The sequence below is a fragment of the Achroia grisella genome, unplaced genomic scaffold (assembly GCF_030625045.1).
Source record: "Achroia grisella isolate CSIRO2021 unplaced genomic scaffold, CSIRO_AGI_Agris_v1 utg1847, whole genome shotgun sequence".
In the NCBI taxonomy this organism is placed as follows: domain Eukaryota; kingdom Metazoa; phylum Arthropoda; class Insecta; order Lepidoptera; family Pyralidae; genus Achroia; species Achroia grisella.
In genome coordinates this window covers 2,346,229-2,369,013 of record NW_026712687.1, presented here as the reverse complement: position 1 = coordinate 2,369,013, position 22,785 = coordinate 2,346,229, and the positions used below count along the sequence as shown (strand labels likewise).

Sequence of the window (22,785 nt, the reverse complement as noted above, 5' to 3'; positions counted from 1 at the left end):
CGGAATATAAGATATATCAATTGTTATATTTTTTTTTTTTAATAATTATATTTTTTTACGCAAACTTAAGAACAAAACCAAACTATAGTCATGAAAGTATTTGCTATAGACCGCTACATCCCGCACTGGCTTAATCAGGCACTAAGTATGTATGATACGCAATGTTTTGGCAAATTCGACATTAATTTTAATGACCATCTTTATGGTTAAAAGAGATTTTTATTTTGGTTGTTTAACTAATGTAGAGTTTCATCAATTTAACCGTAGACTCTAAAATTTGAGTGGGATGAGATCTCTATATTTTTTTTTTTATATATTTTCATATTTTGCGTCAATAGAGCAGTTTTAAGCTTTGATTTGGTTTAGAGCGTGATGTAGAAGTGAAGAGACAGGTTACAAGGTATGATAACTTTGACGACTGAATTAATAAAGCATCAGATATATATGTTCTAATAGAGGACGGGACTGTACTATTTGATGTTATAAAAATGGTAAAAAATAAAACACTTCTTGGAACTAAGTTTTAAATTACAATACTGGGAATTGTTTAGTCGAAATCATAAGAAAATAATAATTTTCTTGAAATTTAATAATATTGTTTGTAGAAACAAAGTTACAGAATAATTTAGTTGTTGTTGAAAATAAGTTGCGGTATTTTCCGTTATTGTTATTATTATAACTAAAACTTATTAAATATTGCGATATTAGCTTGTTTGAAAGTTTTAATAGAAAAAATAATATAAACCTTTTCTTAATGGACGATAACGGAATGGTGCATTTGCCAGTGATAACGGTGTAGGCAAGGCATCAGTGGAAGATGATAGGATGAGAATGAAGTCAGATCAGTTAGTCCATTGTGGCGAATTCATCAGAAATTCATCACAATAGTCTCAATAAAAACAATTTGTCTTTTTTCATAAATTTGTGGATGAAAGTTTAAATCACAAATTGTCTGTAGAGAAGTTAGATATAATTTCAATGTTTGTAATTAATTTAGAAGCTATGATGGTTCTAACATGTTAACTATATAGCTCCTAAATAAATAAAGAAGAAAAAACATCTGTAATAATAATTGGGCATATATATTACTAGCTGTGCCCGTGACTTCGTCTGCCTGGAATGTGCCTGTGACCTAGACCAAATAAAGATAAGATTTTTAATAATCTAACACAAAAATCCAAAGAAAAAGTTACATTGTTTTAGCTTCAAAAATGACAAATTTCCATACAAACTTTACCCTATAATTTAATTCAACCCCCTTAAAATTATCATTTTTCAAACTTGGAATGTCATATTTATTTATATTTAATTAACAGCCTAAACTATGTTTCAAGAATGTAGCTTTAAAAATGACACTATTTCCGTAAAATCTTTTGTCTCTCCTTTCAACCCCTTACATAATTTTTTTCGCATTAAAAAGTAGCCTATATCCATTTTCATGACCAATGTCTATGTATGTACGTACCAAAATACCACCATCTATGTACCAAATTTCATTTAAATCGGTTCTGAAGTTTTGGCGTGAAAGCGAGACATACAGACAGACAGAGTTACCTTCGCATTTATAATATTACTAAGGATTAGCAATCATGATCTCATATATTAAGTTGCGGACAGAATCTAAAATATTACGAATTTTTAATAATGTAAATATTAATTATGCATTATTTTTAATGACCGTGCCGATACTAAAATGATGTTTATGTAGTTTTTAATGAGGAGTCCCATTTATCAATTCCGTTTTATGGCCATTTTGTGTCCACTCATAGTCTAGTTTAAATTTTATTACTCGATCATTTAACGGGTTTGAACATTATAAGTAATTACTTTGGAAGTAAACATTGCGTTTTGACAAAACCCTATGGAATCGTAGACATTTTTTAAATACACATAAACTGTATATTATTAATATTGTAATATTTTCATGACTGTTATTATAGGTGGGATATTTAGAAGGATTATTGATTGTTGATGTCGTAGCGAAAGCAACATTAAATATCTCCTACATTTTATACTTTATAAATTATTATTAAATAAATATACATTGTAAATTTTTATTTTCTATTTGTTTTGTAAATAAACATTCATTTCATTTAAATTTATTGTTACAGAGGGCGGATTGTGTTGGTATGGTATAGGTGTTTCTTTTGAAGTCTCATAGTAAACCACGAGACTTCAACAGTCTTATATATTAAAAAAAATTAGAAGATATTCTTACGTTAACGGTGGTTTTTTTATTTATTTTACTATCTATGCAAGATTATTTACCATGTAATCACAAAATAACAATTCCACATTAATATTAATGTTTCAAATTAGCTGTAGCATATAGACATACATGCATAATTATATCTGCCGTAGTAAAATCGATTTTATTATAAAAACGTTTACAGTTTCTGTCATTTGTTATTGTATACATATGGGATGTTGGTATAAGCGATAAGGGACGAGCGATTTTATCCTTGCTGTAGGCATGAAATATAGTTATTATTGTGTTTTATACGTTAAAATGTTACATTCAGTAAATTAATGATGCTGTTAAGTGTAGAAAAATACAGATAAACGTTTTTTTTAAAACACCGTTTATCAATAGTACACGACTAAATAATATATACAGTTAAGTAAAATATCAACAAAAGAAGTATATAGTAATACCACAAAAATCATCTAGTTTCTTATTTAGATATATACATGATATAACTATTTAAATTCGTTAAGTAATTGTACGTTCAATAGTATAGTCGTAAGTAAAAACAAACAACGAACAAAACTCACACATCTAGACATTGACACATTTTTGCATTTATATTGTTAATATTACAAAATGATGCCGCTCAACTTTAAGTTTAATCGCATGGATTTACGCACACACACAGTAATACACGCACACAGACGCAAATAAACGTGTAGCGCAATCGGTGTGGATTTAGTATGAACCATTTTGATCCTTGTAATATTTTAATTAATAATGTGATATGTTTTTACTTAACTGAGTAACATAAACTATTTATTGGATTTTTTTAAATAACGTGATTTATATTAATTATCAAAGTGCTAATAATGACCATATTTTTTTATTATATTATTCCTAGAGGGTTGAAGTCAGGATGCTGGCCGATTGTATAACTAAAAGCCAAAACCTTAAGTAATATGAGTAACAAATAATTGGGATAAGGACAGGAAGATGAAATTACTATAACATAAATGTACTAATTAATTCTTATTATATATTAATTAAATTTATTTATTAATAAATACAAGATAATTTATTATAAGAGTCGGATGCATTATTTATTTGTTCTAAATATTAAACTTAGGCAAATAATTATTTTATTTATATATAATAGTTGTGTTTTCATGCCTTTGTTTCGATTTAAAGTTTACATCCTTATATGTATATTAGGTGTGGCCGCGACTTCGTCAACGTGGTATAATGAAATTTACCAAATAAAGGAAATATATTTAGATTATAACCCAAAAAAGTTTAATTGTTTCACTTAAACAATGACGATACTTTTATACAACCTGTCATCTCCGCTTTCAATCCCTTACAACCCTTTTTCGCACTATAAAGTAGTCTATGACCTTTCTCAGGGTATACTATCTGTGTATATGTATATCTATCTATATAGACTATCTGTGTATATATATGGCAGTGAATTTACAGGGTACATGGGGAATAACACCTCAGGAATAAAACCTCACATTCTCAGGAATGGCAATGCATGGGGGACCGTCAGTTGTTTGCCATTCTATTGTATAAAAAAAGCTTCAACTGCTATCATTGCTGTTCCTGCATCATTGACGTCGCCGCATGATTGGCTGATATTGCAGCTTCTCGTTCTTGGTTGGCCGATTCTTGATTCTTGATAAATAATTACGTGTTAATATCAAAACTTTTTATAGATTATTACAAGACGCCTCATTGCTTATATGGAATGAAATCACCATGAGCTATAGAGACTTTTGACAGAACCTTAAAAGACCTTAGAAACACCTCTGCTCTCATTGGCGGGATTACTTTTATACTTTTGCTGGAGATTTCTGAAAGACTCTCTGTGTCATTAACATCGTCTCCCTTATGGACTTTAATTGAAAGTTTAAAACTACTGACAAATATGAGAGCCCATTTTTATGGAAGCACAGATAGTGATTTCCTACACTAACTGCTCAAACTTGAGGAAGGAATTTCTCAAAAGCATGATCCAATCATGAAATTTAAGCCCGCCGAACATGTGCAATGGCGTCCCATTGGATATGTTGCTTACTAAAAAATTGAAAGACAACTTAATCGTAGACCAGTATAACCGGTACGTTAGCTGGGCAACCAGCTTATATACCAAGAATACCGATGATTCCAACTGATCTTACCATTTTAAAGTTAAAATGTCTTCTACACATGTAATAGATCTGTATGTTTTGATCTTAAAAAACTACGCAGATTTTGATTTGTTATTATTTAATAGACAGAATAGATAGACTCAAAAAGAAGGTTTATGATAATGTCCCAATACTATACACAGATCTTTAAACGCGCGATAATCTATATATCCCATGTTCACGCGGGCGAAGCCACCAGCTGAAAGCTAGTCTCTAAATAAAAACATTTATAATGTTGTTGACTTATCACCCAAAGACACATAATTATTAGACTATTTGACATAACTGTACAGTAATGAAAGTCCAACGAGTATAATAACACAATGGTTACAATTTAGAAATATTTGTATTGTGTAAAATAAAATAAAGTAAATTGGATAAAATATCTCTAAACATTAAGGAATTATATATTTATATATAATTTGGTAATTTATTTACAATCCACATTACATACTAGATGATATAACACAAGACAAATATACGTAAAAATAATAATGGTATTTTTATAAACAATAACCCTATTTTAATTTAGAAAAAACTACAAAATAAACATAAAGTAAAATTCGTTTACATTTTCTTACATTTTTCTCTCAGATAAGCAGTTTTTTTTAAAAATACTAAAATGGTTTTTTTTATTTTTAACAATTAATTGCCATTAGTGTGACGAAATACCATGCTCTTGTGCTTTTCATAGTGCAGCAGGGTAGGTAGGTTTTATCTGTAGCATAACTGTACTTTTGTCTTGGCATGCTAAAATAAATATTATATATATATATATATTAATATTCGTAGAAATAAGTATATATTAGCAAAATTAATTAAATATTACTTAAATTATCAAAATGGTTTAGTCGCTCTATACTAATGTTCACTGACGAATGTCTTATCTTAGCGGTGTTGTAAAAAATGGCATAGGTACTACCTCGACGAGCGCTAGCGCAGCACTGAGAATTTACTTTTGGCGCAACGGAATTTATACAACTTTAAATTATTATTATTGTTTATTTTTTTCTTAGAAACTTATATATTTTTTTTATATTTCTAATTTACAAGTATATTAACTTTATTATTATGTTTTTTTTATGCAAAAATTTCGTTGTATTTATGAGAAAATTAGAAATGATTATGGCAAAGTTTTGTTGAAATTTCGGGTTTAATTATGATCAATTTTTTAGATATTTAAGTTGAAAATAAAAAAAAGACGATGCTGTCTCAATTTATAAAGTAATTATCAAGTTTTAGTATCAATATCATATCAATTTATGTTTGTTTATTAATAAACGACGACCCCAAACTTCTGTCTCTTAGCGTTTTTGAATAAACTATTTTAGAAATTAGGAAGACTAATAAAGAGAAAATTAACATTTCAAAGATGTAGTTTTTAAGATAAGATATCTATCTATATAATTCAGGAATCAAAATGTATATCCGACTCTTAATTTCTTAGAACCAGAACCCCAAAGACCCCGCTTTTACGCCAAAAAATGTGAAAGGCCTCTTAATATAGACGATAAAACTGGGAGAAAACGCCTTAAGGTATTAAGTCCGCCATTTGCATCAATATTTGTGTATTTGTATATTAATTTTTTTTAAGTTTTAATAAATAAGTAAATATTATTATTTCCAAATTAGTTTGTTACTAAAATAAAAAAACAAAATGCTGGTCACCTGTGACTTGAACCATGGCGTCAGCAAATAAATTTAAATTTATAATTGCACCTCTCATTAGCATAGGTATTTTGTTACAATCGCGTTATATTATCAGTATACCACAATCGGGATGTTTAATTAAAAGTAGCTACGACTCTAATCAGCTGTTTAATTTGAAATCTCGATATGAAACGCGAATATGGCCGCCCAATGTCGGTCGTTGACATTCAAACGTGTTTTTTTATATAAATCGTCTCTACGGTTTCTCGGAGAACAACGTATTTATGTAAATTTAGACAATCTATTTGATGGTCTTCATAAGTTTAATAAAATTTCTGTATTGAAATAATGATAAATAGTTTTATTATGTATATTTTTTATTTCTCTTTTTAAGGCTCGAGTTTATATAAACTGATTTGTTTATTGTAATCGTACTAGTGGCGTACTACGGTTCGCTTTTGAGTTTGTAAGTTTTTGTACATATTAACGTAATTTGTAGCTTAATTAGCTAAAAACACTCTAGAATAAGATACGTTTCGATTAATGAAAGCATTTCTCAAATCAATCTCAATATAGTGGTTTCAAAGTTTACTTTTATTTGCTCATAACCGCAGACTTTATAATATGAAGACTAGAGTATGTATAAGATAAATATACAAATTAAAAGTGCAAACAAAGTTGGGTCGCTATATTATATACTATGATATATTAAAGAAATAATTTGAAAAAATCTACAAGCTTGGTGGCTGTTACAAGCTACAAGCAAGTTTTTAGACTTTTAAGCAGTTTGCTAAGCTGTGTTTTGGTTGAATTGTGAGAAAAGACAACAAAATTATAGAATGACATATTAATCCTCCAGAATGATAACGTATGCGTTATATTAGGGCCTTACATGATAACGTAATGACCATGGTGCTGTTCATATATATAAGTAATGGTTAATATTTACCGTTAGGTGGGATGTCATTTGCAGCCACTGATCTTTAATTTTTTCGAGGTGGGGCAAAAACTAAAAAATGCCACCCTCTAATACTCCACTGCCCTCCCTCTCCGGCCAACATGTTTGCAATATATATATTAACATACAAATTGAACAAATAGTATTGCTGTTAATTATTGTGAAAGTAACAGTTATATCTTCATTTTCAAATGCATTGAACAAAAACGATTTACTTGACGTCCCTCTGTCGTTGGTCAAGTTGTCAAAAGTGCGTTAATAATGATGAGTTGTGTATTCATCTGCCGATTCGAATTTGGTGCCCTCAGAACTTGCCGCCCTGGGGGTATAGGCTCCGTGTTGCCACTTTCCCTCCCCCCTAGATTCTAAACTGCCATTCCAAGCACATAAAACAAAGATGCTACATTTGAAATAAGTGCATATAACATAAAATAAAAGAACTATGATGGCTAACCGCTCATCACTTAACTACAAAAGGATCTTACAAGTTGAACAGTGCTGGAGAGGCAAATTTCACATCCCATACACGTCTCATCTCGTAAGTAGCTCTCGAGATGAAAACTTCAGTTGGAGTAGTGTTGTGTCCATTTTAAATTTTACAATATTTGAATTTCTTAGCAACGAATGCCTCAAGTATCTTGAAACAAGATGTACAAACAAATTTAGATGTGGCAAATAGTGACTCGTATATTTATGATTATTTGTTTTAAAAACAGCTTTAGAATCGTATAGTGTGTATCTTAATGGTCTTGAATTAAAATAATGTATTATAAGAACCATTATAATAATTTAATCTTTTAAACCGCTATCAAAATCAGGATCTGATTTAATAATAATAAATAAATAATTCTAATATGTATGTTTTAATTTAGAGACATAAAACAACTTCAAATAAATTGATTTGTGAACTGTATTCACTAATATTGAATAAGCTAAATATAAGCAAGACAGAGGGCGACCGAAAAAAACATCAATGGATTGTGTGAAAGATGATATGTATTAAAGGAGAGTATGCTCAAATATGACAACAGATAGGGATCATTGGAAGAGGATGACATACTGCACCGATGACAAATAATAGGATAAAGGCAAGGCAATGATAATGAGCTACAGTTAGGCAGATACTGTAGTTTAAACTTTCTTGTTAACGTTTCTGTTTTTTAGTTAGTTACGTCGGGAAATTATTACCGCCGATGTATAAATGTTTAGGATAGTATATAAATAATCGCTAAACAAGGAAACCTAATATAAAAACTTAGAAGTTATATTTTTTCATTCTACTCCTCATTTGAAATGCAGACTCATTATACGAAGAACAAACAAGAAATAAAGACGCACGACCAAGTAGGCATATGATAATGAACATAGAAACCGCACGCAATCTTTGTGCAATCAGTTAATATTGTCAGCACTATGTATTTTATGTTTTTTCTACAAAAAAGATTATTATCATTTACAAACTCCTAAATTTTATAATAAGCTTTATTACAAAAAGACTGTTTTATATGATATTTGAATAATTGATGTAATTTTTTTCATGGCCTGAGTACGCGTATAATTTAGAGATATGATAGAAATACGAAAAGGCGTGGTCCACTAATAGATAAATTTTGTTCAACAGAGTGCCATAGTCGGCTCCAGGGTGACGCTGCCTTGTCGGGTGGAGAACAAAGTGGGTGCTCTACAGTGGACGAAGGACGACTTCGGTCTTGGCACACATCGGAACTTGAGCGGATACGAGAGGTACTCCATGATAGGGAGCGACGAGGAAGGTGAATATAATATATACCTTTTTATATTTGACGGCCTCAGTTCTCTAGCGGTTTAGCACACCGCCTTGCTTCCGATGGTAACGGATTAGATTCCTCGCTCGGTACAAACATTTGTATTCATGAGTATGATTGTTTGAATTGGTCTGAGTATTTTATATTACATAAATATATATATATTATTTATGAATTTACAAAAAAAGATCATCTATGTATCAGCTTGAAACTAGATGGCGCTGTGTGAATTGTCCTGAAATATATTCAATTATATATATATATTTATAAAGTTTCATTTTTTTCAGAGTAACACAGTGCTGAGTTTCTTGTCAGTTCTTCTTAGTTTGAAAGCACTCCGAACTGACTGATTTAATATATCATAAGAGTCTGTAAAGTTCTACATGAATAAAGATATTTCGTTTATTAATTAGACAACAAAAAAAACATTTACGCCAGGTTTTCCTAAAAAAAAATATGACTTAGATCAACTTTACTATTCTATTAATATTCAATACCTTTTTGTTTAAAAGTCTGTAAACATATAAAAACCCATCAAGTCGTATTAAGAAGGATTACAAAGGAGGTTTGAGTCTAACATAATCCGACCTGTGCTTTCGCGCCATTGAATAATAAAAAAAATATTTCAGAATAAGTGAAAAAAGAATGCGAGTGTTTTTCCGTTTATTGTTAATATACCTTCACGTCTATTATCTTAAATAGGGTAACTATACCTAATATAGGTTTCGAACAAAGTCGGGTGATGAAAGTGAAGTGACGAACGAGAGCGACGAAGTCTACGTGAAGTGGGAAAACTAAAATTTATGTATTTTAGAAATAACTAGAAATGTGTGTTTACTAAATTAATAAAATATTTAAAAAATATGTAGGTACGTGAGGCGATAAATTGTTATCGCCTCACGTACGAGATTAAGGAACAAATGAAATGACAATGTTTAAAAAATAATTCACTAATTATTGTATAAAATAATTCACAATTGTCAATTTAATAATTGTTATTTTTTAAACATCTCATTACGATTTACATTAATTTAAAAAAATAATAACTTGCAATAATTTCTCTAAATATTCAGTCTATAACCGTACCTTGCTCCCACTTTATGAAATAGAGTAATGTATGTATTTAACTACAAAATGTGTATTAATTTATACTGTATTCCTTCTAGACTTTTTTGTTGGTCTGTGTCATGACCAGTAACTACGCATCTGCAAGTATTAGATCGTAAAGATTTATTACACAAAATCTGCCCAACAAAACGCCTAGCTGTCTTATACTATTTATGTTGTTTTAAATACCTATTAAATTTGTACAAAGCTTCATTACATCCAACCGACTTTCAAAAAGGAGGTTACCTAATTTGGACGTAATTTTTATAACGTACGTAAGAATTATTAATGATTCTTTTTGCAATTAATCAATTTTATTCCTAATCTCTAAATAATAATTTTATTAAGTATTAATAGTCGGTTATTTTAGATATATATATATATATATATATATATATATATATATATATATATATATATATAAGATATATTGTATAAGAAATTAGAACTTGGAATATAATCTATATATACGTCGAATTCTATTAAAATATTTTTAGCTATTTAGTCGTCACAGAGTCGTATTCATAATATTAGTATGGCTAGATCATTTATTTTAAAAATTGACAATTGCTTGTTTTTATATATTATGTATGATTTAACTAGCGAACTAGCGGTTTAGTTTAGTCTAGTTTTAGTTCACTGCCTTACTCCTGATGATTGTTTGTATTAGTCTTTTCAATTTACATTATCTACCCTATATATTGAAAACAAATAGATTCAACCATTTAAAAAAATCAAACTCATTTACAGTAATATAGCTTATGCATCATAATAACATATAGGCTATATTTTCTACTGAAATTTAGCGCGGATGATACCGCGGGCTCAACTAGTAAAACTATATACTAAATCTAATGTATAAAAACAAACAAACTTAGCCCTGTCTGCATCACACGCAAATCTAGCGCGATATAATTAGACAAACGCACAAAGTCAACGACCGGTCCGAGTTGGCTATGATGATTTCTTGACGCATAGGAAATATTCTCTCAAGGTCAGCAATCATCGACAGATGTGAGACAATAGCGGAAATCGTTTCATTTTTAAACCATGATGCCATATTCGAAATCTATTTGGTAATTTCGCAAAATGGTTATTACATATAAAATAAATTATAGGTATTGTTTTAGGGTTGTACGCATTTTTTAATTCTGAATCTTAGTTTCGAGGAGAATAGTATAGAAAATCATTTATTCAAATAAACTTACATTGAAGCACATACATTTAATCTACCGCTCATTCGGAAAGCTGTCTCATCACAAGAAGAACGAGCAAGAAACTTGTGTGTTGCTCTTTTAAATAATTTTATAATTACTTTACAATTTAAGTTTAAGTGTGTGAATACAAACTACCGATTAGCACTAATTCAATTGAATAATGAAATAGAAAAAATATTGAATACACAACAACTGGTTAAACAATTAATAAGAGGAAATCAGTCATAGTGATTAGAGCAGACCAGTGCCTACAAACAGTACCCGTTCACGAGTATGACGGATGAGCCAGCCATCACTGCGCTCGACCATATTTTAGGGAGCCCAATGACCCGGCCCACCACGACGCCGCCACAAATCTGGACATTTTAGTGAGCATGACTAATAAGATAAATTATCCAACTTAAGAAAACTCTGAATGTACGAATATGCTGGGGAGGGGGAGTAGACTATGATAGGTTAAGAATGAAGTCAGATCAGGTAGGTCATCGTAGTTAAAGCACCAAGTATTAAGTGGATCATAAATGTAACTTATATTGCAAGCAATGGGGTCACTAATAACCCTGAACAATTAATACAGCCCCATCTAGTCCCACGGTAAGCAGAGCTTGTCTTGTGGGTCCTAAATAACTGATATACGTATGTATAAAAAAAAATTTTTTTTGGAAATATATGTATATCTATATAAAAAACACTCATACTCATGAATACAAATGTTTACACTGTGCGAGGAATCCAACCCGCGACAATCGGAAGTAAAGCAGTGTGCTTAACTGTTAAATCAACGAGGCTGTCTATATTTGATCTGTATAATAAACAACTGGAATAAGATTAGTTGCTAAGGGATGAAAAAACAATTTGGGTGTATCAAAAGATGAGCAAATACAATTCAATTAGATAGAGCTATTCTGGGAATACTTTTTAATAAGCTAATCGGACTACGCGTTTCTTTGCTTAATGAAAAATGAGGATAAAAAATGTACTGTTATTCTCATAGTGTAAGTACTAGTATATTTTTTTTATATTTTTAAAATACTCGTGTTTTTTGTTGGTTATAAATTCTACTTAATTTGTATTAATGATTTAATTGGCATTTGATGTAGGCAATTGTTGTAGGGTGTGTAATTGTTTTTTAAATAAAATATTGCTCATTTTATTATTTAATAATGTAGTTTTCTGGAGATCGTTAGTACACATACTAATTATCCCATTGCTGTCGTATTATGTTAGGTTGACTTCCACACGGTTCGCTCTGGAAAACATCGTGATAAACTCTTGTTGAATTTGTCACGATGGACTAACTGACCTGACCTCATGTTTATTTTATCATCCTACAACAGTGATCCAGCGTTACTGTTAGTGGATACACCATTCCATTATTATCAATGATTTCTTTCTTCTATTAGTGAAAGAATATTTAAAATCGGTTAAGTATTTTTTCATAGTTCATTTATTACATGCAAAAACAATCTAACTTTTCTTCTGCAACCTCAAATGTAGTACTAATGATACTTATCTTATAACATATAAAACATTATGAACCGTTATTATTTGTCCAAAGGAATGAGATAACGAAGAAGCAGTTAATGATGTTATAATTGGAATGATTATTATTTATATTTTTTTTATTCACTGTATTTTTTTTTTGTTTCAGGAGACTACTCATTAGATATAAAAAATGTGACACTGGAAGATGACGGCAAATACCAGTGTCAAGTCAGTTCAGGATTGAATGGTGAGTTTTTTTTTCTGGAATATGTTGTAGAAATATGTAGTAAAACTATTTGTGACTGGAAAAATGTACTTAATGGTAAGATGGTAGAGAGTGAAGTGAGAGATTATATAATATTGTTTTTATAGTTTTGATTATAGAATACAAGAAAACTTTAAATATATTAATCAGGGATGTTAAGGAACTCCGTAACCGTAACCGAATCCGAAATAAAAGTATCGGATAATATCGGATAGGGGTGGAACCTAATTGAGACACGTTATGTAACCATTTTATTTGTATTTTACTTTTGAAATTCCTTAAAAAATAAATATTCGTAACCGAAATTATCCAGAACTAACGGATGATCCGAAATTATTTCATATCCGCATCCGTATCTGTATTCGGTATAATAATCATTATTATATCCGAATTCTATCCGCATCCGAAGTTTTATATCCATAACATCCCTGATATTAATATAAAAAGAGTTTCTCAACAGAATGACGACCATCTAAATACGGAAACAGTATTACGCATATTATGTTGTCATGTAACGTGGGTGGTATGTCCCATGAATTGCCATTCCCGTTTTTTGGGGTTGACAACTTATCGTCTTGTTGTCATGTGACTCGTGTAGTATCTCTCATGAATTGCCATTCCCGGGACTAAGGTTTCACATTCATGTTTTCCCACATGCTTTCTTTCATTTCCCTATTTCTGTGTAATGTGGTGCTTCCGTACCCTATAATTTTATCTGTCAAACGGAACACTGTTTAAAAAGCTGATAGTGGCATAAATATATACTTATGCCTACAGAGGCATGTATGTGTGTTTAAGAGTCTGTGCAAAGTCTAAGTAGAATTTGCACCCTAGAAAGGAAGGTCCGGGCGGAGTCTCGCGGTGTACATCCTTTAGGGATTTTGCCTTCTCGAGGTGTTCATCCGAAGCTCAGGGTGGGGAAACGGAATAATGATCTTCCTACCACAAACTAAGAGATTCTTGGCTGGTAGAATTTCGGCAGTTTCGTAAAAAAATTAGAATTTACACAAATAGACCATTGTGTACCTAGGTATGTACCTATGTATAGTATACATAGACGCCTATGTAGGCGTCTATGTATACTATTCTTCAATTCAGTTTGGTATTTCCAAATGTTTGTGAATGATGCAAACATAGTGTGTAAAAATAAAACTGGAGATTTGATGGTCATGTTTATTGCATTGTATCAGCTTCTATTTGTACTCGTATTCAGAGTTGAGTCGATCCGATTCTATACCTACTTTATTTTATGTAATTGGGATGGCAAATCAGTAAGCCACTGTCAATGGCAACCGCCTTACTTCCGATAGTCGCGGATTCGATTCCTCGCACAGTCGGTACAAACATTTTCATTCGTAAGTATGTTTGTTTTTATCGGTCTAGGTGTTTACTATATATATTATATACATATGTATAAAAAGAACTAGCAATAAATGTTCGTATCGTGCGAGGAATCGAACCCGCGATCGACCCAGATCCTGATACAATGTATAATTTGCCAAATTCAAAGTATAATTCTTTTATGAACCAGGTGAGCCAGCAATCCGTTCCCGGTACGCTCAACTTATGGTGTTGGTAGCACCAGACCCTCCCAGGATAATCCAGGGTGCCTTCATAGATGCTACTGAGGACCAACCAGTAGATATTGAATGTGTCTCCGTTGGTGGCAAGCCTGCTGCTGAAGTAAGTGCAAACAGATTCGAAAACATTTTTGTATGTAACGGATATATCAAGAAAATTGACAATCCACGTGTCGGTTAGCGGTAACCGTTGCCTATATCCATCAACTACACGGTATCGCGTCATCATATTAAGTTACTTATGCGTTACTACTATAGAGGACTGCATAAGATATGCCTCCAGATATCATATATACACATGGATGCATGATATCTTATTATTCCGCTTTCTCTGCCTTATTTCAATCTTCAACCGGAACACATCTTCAAAGCTCTTAGGCGACTGAAATAAGTGAGAGAACTGACAAATAAATAAGAGAAATCAAAATAATACAAATATTTACAGCTGCCAGCAATATCCCACCATCCTGTGACATAGTCACATCTTACTTAAAACTCACTGGTAACGCGACCAGTTTCAGTGGCCGTCAACAAAGACTTCATACAAAGTCTATGTATCAATTGCCACCTAAGAACAGTTTATATGGGAAATACAAAAATTTGATTTTTACCCTACTCGGATACTTTATTCGCAATTTATCGAAAAATCTATCTAGATTAATTTATTCAGTCGTTCGCCAGTCTTACCTTATTTAATTTTGGATTATTTTATTAATTATAACAATCCTTTATCAATAATGAGAAATCAGAACAGGTCAGTAGTCACTAATATCATGACTTCTTTTAGATAACGTGGGTAAACGGTAACCAAGCTGTCATAAAAAAAGATGTTAAATGGAAAACGGAGTTGTTACCAGACGAACAGAGATTTCAAACGAGGTTTGTACAACAAACATTGTTAAAACTGGAGTAAAATCAGTTAATTAAACTATTCTAAAAATACGTTTTTGTTAAGATCTTTAAATAAACCATGAATCTTGCTAACAATTTGGCTTTTTAATTTGAAAGTGTTGTATTTTAAATGTTTTGCAATAGTTATAATAATAAATAGAAGAAAGGGTACAGATACTTACTGTAGAATATTTTGAATACAAAATATTCTTCTGAATTTATAGTTATATATATTCTTCTAAAAAATTTTTGTTCCGAAAGTCATAAGACCGTGACAATGTGAAAACACTCTGTTTGTCTGTTTATTTGTTTCTGTGTAAATTTCAGAAAAAAAATCGTTAAAAAATGTATTTATATTGTCAATTAAATAAATGGAATTATTTTAATAAAAGAGGAGGGAACTGGTACCTAAAATATAGGTTTCTACTTAGTTTACGTACCAGGGAACAAAGTAAATGTGATTATTAAATAGAAAATAACTTATTATCATTATTATAAATTGTATTATTAACATTTTACTTATTTTTGTCCTTTCTATTATCTTTAACGGTTTATATATTATATTTATAGATTATGGAGTATAGACACAGCTAGTTGTTAATATGCTTGTATGTCACACAGGTCAGTATTGCGGTTAACACCGTCCAAGGAACACCATAACCAGACAATAACATGTCAAGCGCAGAACACAGCCGACAGAGCATACAGGATGGCCACTGTACATATTGAGGTGAGAATATGAATGACTGTATTGCCTTACATCTATAGCTAGATGAAAATTATTTGTGAATGAGAATTATTCTCAGTCGAGAATATTCATACTTATAATGGCAATTATTTATATAATGGCCATTATAAGTATTCTCATTATTTCTAAAAACAATATAACTGTCATGTTATATATAGTATATATAACATAAGAGTTAAATTGTTTTTAATCACTATGAATAATTTATTATCTTACTCCAAAAACAATATCTACAGTAATGTTATATGTTTTTATAATGTTTGAATTAAAAAACTACCAGACCGATTTAAAAAAATCTTCCACTAATGGAATGCTATTAATATTCTTGAATAATATAGGTATATTTTGATTTCTTGATTATTAACATTTCTATTTACTTGTCTGTACAGGTGAAATATGCACCGAAGCTGAATGTATCAATAAAGTCTGGGTTAATCAACGGCAGGATACCCGAAGGTACCGAGGCGAGGTTCTTGTGCGAAGTGGATGCCAATCCGGCGCCTCAAGTGTACAGATGGTATCTAAACAACAATCCAATGATTGGCGACTACACCGATGAAATGGTGAGTGTACACATAAACATAAATGTTGTTGACGACCTCGGTGTTCTAGTGGTTTAGTACGCCGCCTTACTTCCTATGGTCGCGGGTTCGATTCCTCGCACCGCACAATCATTTGTATTCATGAATATAATTATATTTAAATCGGTTTGGGTGTTTTCTATGTATAATAATATGTATGTATTTATGAAAAAAATATCTATGTAGGTACCTGTATCAGTTAGCTAAAGCTTGTGTTACGGGTACACTAGCCCATAACACAAGCTTTAGCTAGATTAACTTGGGACTAGATGGCACTGTGTGAATTCTCCTGAGATTATTATTATGTTTAAATACCGATTGTCGCGGGTTATTAAATTTATTATTCCTCGTCCGCTATTTTGTATTAAATACAAATATTTATTTGTATTCAAGTGTACGATTATTTGTTATTGTTCTGCGTATTTTCTATTATTATATATGAATTTACAAAACAAGTATATCTATTAGTACGCTAGCTTGGGACTGGTTATTTTTTTATTTTTATATTACGACGGTGGCAAACAAGCATGCGGCCGATGGTAAATGGTTACCGTAGCCTGATGCCTGAAACACCAGGGGTGTCATCTGCGCGTTGTCGACCCTCATGAAACCTTAATAATGTCCCGAGTTATTTCTATAATTAACTATATTTTATATTTTAATTACCGATTTAACGAATATTCTTAATTTTACAAAGGCAATTTTCTTCTAATTATATTAATTGTTGAACTGTTTTCGAAAATAGCTACACAATGCAGACTCGACTTCAGTCTTTAAATGCTTTTAACTCGAGATGTACATAGCGCACGATATCCTGAACAAACAAATAAAACAATTAGTAACTTTACTCATAATTTCAATAAACGTACCAAACTTTGTACAACTAAGACTCATAATAATAACTGTGAAATGCAATTATTATGCTACTGCACATTGCAGTCTGACTACCTCGTAATAACATTCCTTGAAGGCCTTTGTATTAGGTACAGACGCTATTTCATTAAATGCAGCCATTTCGTTAATACTAAGATACAATTTACTTGTATTTATGAAATTATTTTAATATTACAAATGTATTCAACTACCTCATTCCAAATTGTAGGCGATTCTAAATATTTCTTTAGATGGTGGTGGCTTTAATTCTTGCTTAATGCAAATAATAATATCTCAGGTCAAATCACGCAACGCCATCTAGTCCCAGAGTCAGCAGAGCTTATGTTATGGCTATTAGATAAATGTTAGACTATTTAGATACTTTTGTTTTATTATATAAGTTTGAATTGAAACTTTACAAAACCATAAATTATTTTTAGAGTCGATTACTATATTTAAGGTGATAGGAATCGTCTACGTATCGGTCCAGTATTCAATATCTAGATATAGAGCAATATCAAACGCATATACCTATTTATTGGATCTGGATATCTCTGTCGCTTTGATATCATTGAGTGACATCCTAAGGTCTGTTTGACCGCAGTTCAATGTTATCTAATACAAGGATTAGAGACTGCTTGATATTAGTAATACATATGCTTCAAATCTGTTTATCAGAGGATCATAAATTAATTAGAATAACAAAGAGATTAATTCATCTAAATGGTAATAAACGTTTACGAACAGCCCTACGGGTATCATGTGATACTCTATGATGATACTGATTATAAGCACAAAGAGACTAATTATCCATCTAAATAGTAATAGTAATTTAAGAACAACTCTGCAGATATCATGTGATTCCCTGATATGATACTGATTGATGATGATGAGCATAAAGAGACTAATTATCTACCTAAATGGTAATAGTTATCTACGAACATCCCTACGGATATCATGTGATACCCTGTGATGATACAGATGATGGGTTGATGATGATATCATGCGGTCTTATTCCGGAGGACTAAGATATCATGCCATTTATCTTGTAATTTCACTGCCTCATCTCACTCTTCAAAGAAAACACAGTTTAGAAAACAAGATGATTTACGGCTGAAATATGTAAGACTTATAGACGAGTAGTACAGGTCGTAGTCGTATGTAAAGTATATATAACCCAATATCGCCAATAAAGGACCAGGAATAACCTAACATTGAGGGTGACGCAGTTAGAATCGAGTCATAACTCGATTTTCTAGGCAGTTGTGGCCCGAGTCCCCACCAACATGACCACCTTTATGAAGGCGGACTACTGGACGAAGGGTGTGGTGTAGCGGCGCTACCGTGGCATATTGCCGTCATCAGTGCCGTGACCACAGAGATAATTTATATTAATTACAATCTCATTCATATGTATGTTAGTCTGGAAGGTATTTATAATATGGGCCCTTAGTAGCCTGAATGAAATAAATTAAAATATATAAATATAACTGAAATATATACGAATAGTTTTTTGATATTTACTTTCAATACCATTACGATATAATTGAATACTGCCTGAAAGCGAAATTACAGAGGAATTAAAGGCAAAGTCATTATTGACTTTATTTGTATATTAATTCGGTCAAATATTACTGACAAATACAGCCTGACGACTCAAAAAATCAACTACAGAAATACGAATACGTGCAGGTTAATAAAACCTACATTAACGTCGAAACTGCAATCGCAGCAAGCCGTACAGTGAATTTTTCATTGGAGCGAACTTGATGGTTTATGCATGAGTGAATCTCTGCGTATGCAATTCTGTATTGCAAACGTTACATATTGTTGTGTCATGACATTAATGGACTAGTTTGCAGAGGTTTCTAGAAATATTACTAGATGTTATGTAGGTAAAAGTTTTATCAACCTTTTTTATATAATTTAAATGATTAACTGATGATGCAATAACTATCTATATAAGAATATTATATTTACATGAAAAGCATTATGATACCTAGATATCATGTTTAATGATAATCTAAGCGATAAGCTACATAAAAAGCTCCGTTATATATATCACGTTATCACGAGACTCCCGTGATACTACGCATGCTTTGCAATTTGACCCATGTGGTGGTAAATGGTTACCGTAGCCTATGGAAGCCTGAGACAGCAGGGCTGTCACATACGGTTTGCCGACCCTTAAGAAACTTTAATATACCTTGAAAAACACCATGCTGTAGTCTCGTGAGAAAACCTCGGTGGGTAGTTCATTCCACAATTTAAGTGTACTCGGGAGGAAGCTCCTCTGAAACCACACTGTCCGGGTCCGAGACCACTTAGGTTCTAGCGTGTGTCTACCTCTTATCTTGTAATTTAACTGCCTAATTCGCACCTTACAGCCAAAACATAGTTTAGAAAGCAAGCTTCTTTGTGGCTAAAATAGACTAAGTAATTTTCTCTAAATTCTTCTAAAGCATTTAGAGATAAACTTTGAGACATAAACTGATTACATATCTCATTTAAAATTATATATAGGATATCGCGGTTTTATGTAAGCTACGATTTGCTCCTTGAGATTTCGTCCGTAGTTTAATTTGAATGAAATGGCGGTCGCCCTTAGTTCTCGACTGCATAAGATCGGTTTATCCCCATTAATTCATTTTTGTTTAGCTTAGCTTTTTAGAAGTCAAACTAACGTTACCATTTGTGTGCAAAGTTTTGTCTTTTTGTTTAGCTCCTAAAAAATCTAGCTCTATGTTAAATATCTTCCTCAAAAATTGAGCTATAAAATTAATATATTTTGAACAATTAAATTAACCCGTTAAAGCTTGAATTGTACTAACTTCTAAACTGTTGTTACAGATTATCTTCAACGTGTCCCGTAAGCATAACAAAGCCGTCGTGAAATGTGAAGTCAGCAATTCAGTTGGGAGCAGAGACAAGACAGTGACTCTGGATGTTACGTGTAAGTATTTTATTATCAATGCTCTGTACGTCTTTATTAACACTACCCGGTGTAATGGTTTATTCTTCTTACTTGATACTTTAAACTTTATAAACAACGTTACTGTAAGTAAGTTTGAGTACTTAGTAATTAGTTTCTGTTTTTTCTTTTTCTTATTATACAAAACAAAATTTAGAGTCGATTTTGATTTTGACTCTTTTAACCATTCTAATGCTATTATTTATTGCCTTAACTGGTCTTTACAGTTTCACCGATGCTATTAGTGTTGTTAATTTAAATCAGATTCCAGAGCACTTCAAAAAGTTGGATTTTTTTTATGAATTTTTATTATAAATACAATATACTGAAAATAATTATGTTTATAAATTTGTAAAGTTCCATGTGTAAATATTGAAATAACATAAAAAAAAGTCTAATCTTCAGATTTATGAAATTACTAAGCTTCTAATTCCAGTTTTTATCCAATGTCTTCGACAATAGCAATATATAGGAAGTACTTTTAATGAATCTATATGATGAGATGGTTACCATTTTCCGTCAAGATGATTCTGGTTTTTTTGTTATTTGAATTATATAAAAAATGGTATTTTAGATGCCCCAGCATTTAGAACTCGACCGCAGAACATAGCAGCAGAAGTTGGTAAGAGAGTAACACTCAGCTGCGATGTGGATGGTCAGCCCCAGCCTGAGATCCGGTGGCTGTTTCACGAGCCCGGACGGATAGGGGTAAGTGGCTACCATGCCTGTTCTTATCCAATTTTTATTTCCTAAATTATGATACGGTTATTATTAATAATAATAACATTTATTAGTGTTATCCTGGACGAAGTAATTAGAAGTATTGTCAATAATTAGAGTCCAACGTGGTAAGGACGAGCCTACCGCCGCCTCGGATTATCCTTCTAAATTTATTAAAAGTGATATAAAGTTATACTAGGTTTGTTACGCGCGTTTATTCTTAAAAATTGTGTGTGTATTTTATAATGCAACATTCTAAAAAAAATATAAAAAAAAATGATGTAGGTAAACAACCCTTATCACTTAGGGGTACGAAAAACAGATAGTAACCGAATTTCAGGCCTATTGAATATGCATACGTATATAAAATTTAATAAAAAGTGGTCAAGCCGTTTTGGAACAGTATGGTAACTAATATTGTGACACGAGAATATTATACATATATAAGATAGTATATAAACAGTATTTCAACCAGCTACTTCAGTTTAAACTAGCAAGAAACTCCCTTATACATTTTTTAAAATCTATTATAAGACAGAGTAAGTGCAATTAGTCTTTAATATTACAGTAATTAAAAGTAAAACAAAGGTTTTAATTGAAGAATGAATATTGTATACGTTCAGAAATAAACCCAGTGTTTATACCTTGTTTGTAACAGAATACATTAACTATACATAAACGGAATACATAAATACATAAAGGCTATACAAATATAGATCTTGACGAAGACAAATTCATTTTTAGAATCCATTTAACTAAAATAATTCAAATATATTGAGCAAAATGTACTACAGGCTTGTCTCGTTGATTCAAATATAAATAGCGATATGTGGGTATATAAAATGTCGCGTTTACCACAACAAAGGCGTCTATGGTATACGGTAGCACGCAGAGGTACTGTCTATGGTATACGGTAGTACGAAGACGTACTGTCTCTGTAATACGGTATTACGTAGAGGTACTGTCTATGATGTACGATTCTATGCATAGGTATTATCCGCTGTTACCTCTAATTATCGTATCAGCAATAGCAGTGAAGGTAGTTCATGGACCAATAAAGTAATGTAGAACTGTTATAGTACTACTTAATCTATATATAAAATATATAAGAGAAAATTGCGGTATTCATTTCAGGATAACATCAAAATTATATTCTTTATTAACTATTAAAATTATTATAATTTAAAAAATAATCATCATTTATATTGTATTTTATTTAAAATTAAACTATTAATTACTGAATTGAAATATAATTTGTAATCAGAAGCTAGTGTGAAAATGGAAGTACAAATAAAACGTTTGTTTTTATTTCATAAATATATTTATTATAATAAAATTTATAAATATAATTCAATTTCTGTCATATTTTTATGTGATTCTGCAATTCTTCCAGCAGGTTAAGGGGAAGGCACCCAATTTGAATGTATACGTTGGTAACGAAACAGCTGGCCGATATATATGTAAGGCCACAGTAGACGGCTATCCGGAAATAGAAAGCGAGGCTACTGTATTTATTAAAGGTTTGTATAGTAATAAAACATATTCTATAATAATAATAAACTTGGACAAATCACA

The 22,785-nt window shown here is 31.3% G+C and overlaps 1 protein-coding gene across 4 annotated transcripts in view; it reads left to right on the top strand.

Moving 5' to 3' along the window:
- LOC131841544 (irregular chiasm C-roughest protein-like) overlaps positions 1–22,785 on the top strand; it is an 87,085-nt gene that overhangs the window by 57,511 nt on the left and 6,789 nt on the right. For 3 of the 4 annotated variants that reach the window (XM_059189858.1, XM_059189861.1, XM_059189859.1), the window contains exons 3-11: positions 8,610–8,760; positions 12,748–12,828; positions 14,378–14,529; positions 15,214–15,305; positions 15,939–16,047; positions 16,455–16,628; positions 20,370–20,472; positions 21,065–21,198; positions 22,604–22,730. In XM_059189858.1, the coding sequence (XP_059045841.1) occupies positions 8,610–8,760; positions 12,748–12,828; positions 14,378–14,529; positions 15,214–15,305; positions 15,939–16,047; positions 16,455–16,628; positions 20,370–20,472; positions 21,065–21,198; positions 22,604–22,730 (1,123 nt within the window). The remainder of the gene's footprint in view (positions 1–8,609; positions 8,761–12,747; positions 12,829–14,377; positions 14,530–15,213; positions 15,306–15,938; positions 16,048–16,454; positions 16,629–20,369; positions 20,473–21,064; positions 21,199–22,603; positions 22,731–22,785) is intronic. The other variant, XM_059189860.1, reaches the window with a different exon arrangement.